We start from the raw sequence: 6,685 nt of genomic DNA, 5'->3' as shown, positions 1-6,685 counted from the left end.
CTTATATGGTGATCCTAATAAATTTTATTGTTTATATCATTATAGTAATATAATTCTTTCATCATTAACCATGTCTCTTGATGCCTCTCTCTCTCTCTCTCTGTGTGTGTGTGTCACACTCACACAGAACAAAAAAGATGCACAAAGACCATTCAGACAGATTATAATTTAATTACAATAACTAAGCCTTCAATAAATTTACAGCATATTGAACATGGATTTCTCCAGAAATAAGATTCCTTTCTGAACATATTCCTAACAAAATTGTGTACTACGTATTCTTGTATGATTGCATGAGGTCAGGTTAGACTATGAAACTAACGTATGTTTTTACTATTAAATAAAAGTGCAGTGGATGCCAAAGTGAACCAACGATTCTGAAGTAGACCTTGTGGCATGGCCGTAATATGTTTGCATTTCTGGGGAAGCTGGATAACAGCATTTGTAGTGCAAAGCTCATGATAGTGAAAAATGAAAATGATGAGAAAGATGCTATGGCACTTATGTATTCTTCTTGTGCTATCCAGTCTTTCTTTGAAGTATTCCTCTTCTCCATTGTTCTTGTTTTCGCTCTCATTTTCAGTGTTAAAAGTCTATGTTTTTAAAGTCACTGGTGCAGCGATATCTGTTGTCATTGTACCTGCTACACACCAGGTATGGCAGGCAGGGGCAAGTGTGGTGTTGTCTCTTGCCAGGAAAAGGAACCTGCAGTGGGGTCGAAACACTTTGGATTACTTCTTTAGCAACTCGATCTTAAAATTAAACTGTTGGATTATTATTACACTGTAAACCCTAAAGTTGTCATTACTGTAAAAATCAAGTTGTCTTAAGTATTACTTGAAATGTCAAGTTTTGGACTCATAACTCAAATATTTAAGTTCATTGAAATCATTTTTCTTAAAAATCCATAGAATTAAAATTTGAAGTGTTAATAACTCAAACTACTGAGTACAAAATTGAGGCTATGGGGAATACCCACAATCCCTTGCTGCTTGAATTATGTTTCCTTGGTCAGAGGGAAGATTGGGGCATTTAAATAATTGTTATTAAGAATTCATAGATATTTTAGCTCTTTTGTTGTATTATTTATGCTTTGTTGCAAATAGTTGTTTGGTGTAATGTCACCATTAGGGTGATCTGTGTCTCTTTGGTCAAGTTGGACCATGGTCACACTATCTCAGTTCTCTTTGTGCATGTACATCTGAAGTGCATATATGCATCTCTGTAAAGAATTATTTATTAACTCTCCTAGAATCAGTTATCATCTTTTTTTGAGCTGTGCTGTTGTTTGATCTAAAATTGAATAAATTCAATTAAATGTACAACCGTAGAAACAACAATATTTAAATTCAAATCTGAGTTAAGTCTTCTTGCATGTAGTTAACTCAACTTAAAAAGTTAAGTTCACTCTACTTGAAAACCAAGTTAATTGAACTTAAATACTCAAGTTTTGGGAGACCCCATTACTCAATGGAATTGAGGGAACGAGTTTAATCAATCAAATGAGTGCAATGAACTTATTAGGGTTTTCAGTGTAGTAGTAAATTATTTGATCAGATCTGCAGTGATAATGAAAAGATTAGACATAATTTTGTTGATACATTTTTAAGTCTGACTGCTATAATGACATCAACATGGTTATCGTTTTAATTAAATCTTTGAAGGTTGTTTTGGTAGGCCAATCAAGATATGTTGCATTAAACTATAGAGGCTTAGGTTTCTGGAAAAGGGCTATCAGTCTTATTAGTTGAGTCAGAGACACCCTCCAAATCTGTTTTTACTTCACTTCCTAACCTTCTGTATCTCAATACCAGTCTGAGACAGTCCAACAGAGAGATAAACAGCCCTGATCTGTCAGACATCTGATCGATATCAGTTACACTTATCAGCGGATTCTTTTCAAGCCTTCTCAGCCCTCTCTGGCAATCGCTCATGCGTACTTCACTGCCGATAGTATGTCTGGGCAGTCAGATCACTGTTAGCTGTTTAAACCACATGAAACATTGTATCTTTTCACTTAAAAGTTGTTTGGCCATCAATATGAGATTTTAATTCTTGCATACTGGCAGTTTCTTGATGTGGGGTTTCTCTCTCTCTCTCTCTCTCTCTCTCTCTCTCTCTCTCTCTCTCTCTCTCTAGCAATTTTTATAACGGTAAATCATGATTTCCTGCAGGTCAACCAATCAAATCATTACATTCATGCTCCAGAGGGGTTTCTCTAGACTCTCTCTCTCTCTCTTTGTGTGTGTGTGTGTGTGTGTGTGTGTATACCTTGTGGCTGTATGGGTGGCATTCATCTCCCTCCAGTCCCTGTGGTGTGCACATACGCAGTCCTCTGAGCCACAGACTCACTGCACAGCAAAGACCCACACCACACTGCACATCCCTGTCACATGCCTGATACACAACAACACAACACAAAGTCAGTGTGCCATGTGCCCCCACTACAAATGTCCTAGATTAGAAAAAACAATTATTTGTATAACCAGGGTCAGAAATTAGCAACCTGGTCTTATAGAATGAACGTTACTCTATATACATTTTTGCAAACTGATTTGCAGGTGCCGCTTACTACGTTTTGATGCAGTTTCCTGGTGAAATGAACACTAGAGGCGCTACAACAACTGTGCATTTTATTCATTGTCACACAAATCACAAGTACAACTGCTGATTATGACTTTATAAAAACGTATTTGTCACTCTGGAAAATAAGGATCAGCTTTAGTTGGATTGTCTCTCTTGTGCTCCTGCCTTCCGCTGCTCTGTGCGCGTTTAGAGAGAATCTCTGTACACTTTAAAAAAAATAAAAAATACACACACACACACACACACACAATTTACTCAACGGTGCTGCAGCATCACATTAGTAGATTGAAAAAGTTCCATCAAAAGCCTACTCGTTGTTTTGACAGTCATACGTATCATCACTTATTTTAGGTGGGCATACGCAAAATCCTAAGAAAGATAGGTGGGCATATGGCAAATGCTTGCGTATGCCCTAGACTACACTACTAAGGGTAAAGATTTCTGTTTTGTTAAACTCTCATTTATTTTTTTCATACACTATTGGTCAGGTTTAGGGTAAAGTTTTTGGTCAGGGAGGTAGGCTTTGTTTTACTTATTAAAACCTCCATCTAATATTCACCTAACAAACCTCATCTGATTACAACCTCATTTCACTCTCTTTTGGCGCCCCCCGCTGGAAATTTCACTTGAAAACTGCAGCAAAACGTGGAATGAAGCTAATTTCAGTTTGCAAAAATGTTGCAATGCTCACGTAAATTTCATGAGACCAGGCTGGATATTAACCAAGGCTTTGGGAAAAAATGCCACCAAATCAGTATGTGGGGGCAATAAATAATGTCCTATAATGAATCACTCTTTTTATTTTTTGTAACATTTGATGTATTTTTTTTTATTCTACATTAGTCCTAGTTAGTTATTTGCATCATTTAGATGGAGAATTTATTGTAACAAACCAATTAAATTTAAGTTTTGATGTATTTTTATGTGGTTGGTTAATAATACACCCTAATAAGGGAAAAATGCACCTGAAAATCAAATCCAGAAGGAAAATAATGTTTAATTATAATAAAAAAGTTAATTTCTGACAGCGTGCATAACTGTGATAATGATTTAGTTTAAATAGTGGTAATTAAACTGCATAAACAATGTATACTAACTGGTATGTGTAACAGACCTTTTTCATAGACTGTGATGATGCGTTTCTGCCTTATTTAGCAGCGTAAATCTAGCAAAAACTTTTTTTATAGGATCATTTTTTTTAAATATTGAGTGTAAGTTTATAACATTATTCTTTGTGTAATATTACCCTGGAATTAGTTTTAAAAACTGAATTACCACAGCTGCAAGGGGGTTTCGATAACTGCTGCTGAGAGAGTGACAGTAAATCTTCTCCAATCTTAATCCACCGCCCTCTATTTTTTATTCTGGAAAGTCATTCAAATGTAATAGTGGACTTTTTATATTGCTCTTGGAGCAAATGAGTAAGTAAAAATAATATATTCTGTGGTCTCCCATTCACCTTCATTCACCGCTGTTGAAGTTTACCCTGCAATCATTTACTTGCATGTTCTGGAGTGTGAAAAAGATCTAATGAAAAAAAGACTTTAAGTAGGAACATTATTATTAAGCTTACAATAATCTTATTTGATATCTGACCTGATTATTAAGAAATTGTCATTTTTTTAAGCTATTGAAAGCTATTAGCTATAATGAAATTAAAACTAATTTGAAATATATTGGCTGCGTGAGCAAGAACGTTTTTAGAACAATTAGCTTGAATAAAGGCGATTAAGGTAAATCATGGATGAATTCCAATTTAGTTGATTTTGGAGACAAACAAACTTTTCTAACTTACCAAAATCCTCCCTTTAATACTTGTATACATTATTTAAATTAATCATTACATTTGATTCTTTTCCTACATGTATTCAGTAATACTTTACAACAAGTTTATAAATGTTAACATTAGTTAACATAATAATTAATGAGAACTAACGCTTAACAAATTTACAGCATTTATTAAACTTGATTAATGTTACCTTTTACTGTACATATAGAGTACTAATAAATGTTTACATCAAAAGTTAAATATGTTCATGCATTATGAACTGAAATGTACCAATGACCAGTAGTATATTCAATAATAATATACATTAAAAATGTAAATATAAATTAACATTAACCAAGATCAATAAATGCTGTAAAAAATATTGTTCATTGTGGTTAATAACACCTAATGCATTACTGTAACTAATGTTAACCTTATATAAATTGTTACCAATTATTCAGATCTAACCCAACTAAACTGTATCTTTTATTACTGTATGCACAATTGCATAAATGAATGATGAAATAAAAATTAATTGAAGATATTTTTGTGAGGTATATTTGTGAGACTTACCCCTGTAATGACAGCACATCTGCACCAGCTGACAGACAGCAGGAGTACGGAGAGAATCACTACCCTGCTCATAGCAGTAGATGAACAAACTCACACGATTTAACACTAATTACTTGCTTTTTCTTTTTGCCTCTTTCTAGCCTCTATTTTTGTTAATTTTCTCCTAGTGGGGCTCCCAAAGGATTATGTATGGCCCTGAGGAAATGCAATTCCTTGTATAATTTATTTTTTGTCTTCACTCGTGTGCTTCTCGATGTGTCTCAGTGTGCCTGAGTCTATAGTATAGGTAACTTCTGAAATAAGGCTGAGATCTCACTCTGTCTGTCTCTCTCTCTCTCTCTCTCTCTCTCTCTCTCTCTCTCTATCTATCTATCTCTCTCTCTTTCTCCATCTCTTTCTCTTTATTTCCCTTACCCGTTTTACCCCCACCCACACTGCTGCAGGGGCTTCTTCATCACCCTTTGTATGATGCTGGATGGGATGATGAAGAAGAGACCTCACTGGACATTGCTGTTCAAGCAAATCCATACTTGCAAGATTATAGCTTTTTTATTTGTTTATTTTTTTATTTTATTTTTTATTTTTTTGGCCATTGAATTTCTGTGGTTATTAATCAACTGAGTAAAATTTTAAAAAGCACATGTCACTGGTAGCAATTTTTCACTATATGCAATGTTACAGAATAACCCATTCCATAACCCATTCATTTGATAGCATGTTTTTTTTCATACAATGCAAGTGAATGGTGACTCACGTCACCATCTGCTTTTGTGTTCCACATAAGAAAGTCATATATATTTGGAACAATATTAGGGTGAGTAAATGATGACTGAATTTTCATTTTATGGGTGAACTAACCTGTTAATGTTTATATTTAGTGTTGTCTTTCCACTGTGTTTAACTAGCATAATCAGTGAATATTACGGTTTTATGTTTTAATTACTTTCTTCTTTTTTTTTCAAACACTTTTCAGACAGTTTCATTTGAGTATTATTAGAGTATGCATTATTTAAAGGTTTATTTATTTTTATTTATGTAAGAAATCCCTGTTGAAAAGACTACAGTATATGTTGTGTTTTGGATGCTGGTGATGTGCTGGTGAGTCCTTCATTTTATCATCAACAAATGTCCACATACAGTACTGTGCAAAAGTTTTAGGCACAGGATATCTTCAAAAATAATGCCATAAATAGTTTTCATTTATCAGTTAACATCATACAAAGTCCAGTAAACATAAAAAAATAAAAAATAAATAAAAAAACAGCTAAATCAATATTTGGTGTGATCAACATGGCCTTTAAAACAGCCCCGATTCTCCTAGGTACACCTGGACACAGTTTTTCTTGGTTGTTGGCAGTTAGGATGTACCAAGCTTCTTAGAGAATTCACCACAGTTCTTTTATCCATTTAGGCTGTCTCAATTGCTTCTGTCTCTTCATGTAATCACAGACTGACTCAATGTTCAGTGGGGGGCTCTGTGGGGGCAATGCCATCTCTTGCAGAGCGACCTGTTCTTCTATTCTAATCTTTTCTATTGCAAAAGTAATGTTTGGGAGTCTAAAATATATTTTCCCTATTGACACACTAATGCTGAAGATATAAATAACCATCTTAAGACAAATGTTTTTGTGAAACTTCTTAAGTGCCTAAAACTTTTACACAGTACTGTATATGCATCAGGTCTCATGCACAGCTGGTCAGAGTAAATAGAGTTACTCTCCTGTCCCTTGACCACTTCTTCACAAGGCACTTGTTCAT

The 6,685-nt window shown here is 34.5% G+C and overlaps 1 protein-coding gene across 1 annotated transcript; it reads right to left on the bottom strand.

The window, feature by feature from the left end:
* Positions 1–274: 274 nt before the first annotated feature.
* On the bottom strand, positions 275–5,133 carry LOC127424362 (prokineticin-1-like). Its single transcript, XM_051669456.1, has 3 exons — positions 4,928–5,133; positions 2,272–2,397; positions 275–705 (listed from the first exon to the last, which is right to left on the bottom strand). Exons 1-3 carry the CDS (start codon positions 4,997–4,999, stop codon positions 586–588), a joined length of 318 nt encoding a protein of 105 aa, XP_051525416.1. The 5' UTR covers positions 5,000–5,133; the 3' UTR covers positions 275–585.
* Between the last annotated feature and the right edge of the window lie 1,552 nt (positions 5,134–6,685).

This window comes from Myxocyprinus asiaticus, chromosome 33 (genome assembly GCF_019703515.2).
Source record: "Myxocyprinus asiaticus isolate MX2 ecotype Aquarium Trade chromosome 33, UBuf_Myxa_2, whole genome shotgun sequence".
Lineage (NCBI taxonomy): Eukaryota > Metazoa > Chordata > Actinopteri > Cypriniformes > Catostomidae > Myxocyprinus > Myxocyprinus asiaticus.
The sequence above is the reverse complement of the archived record's forward strand: the minus strand, read 5'-3'. Positions and strand labels throughout refer to the sequence as shown.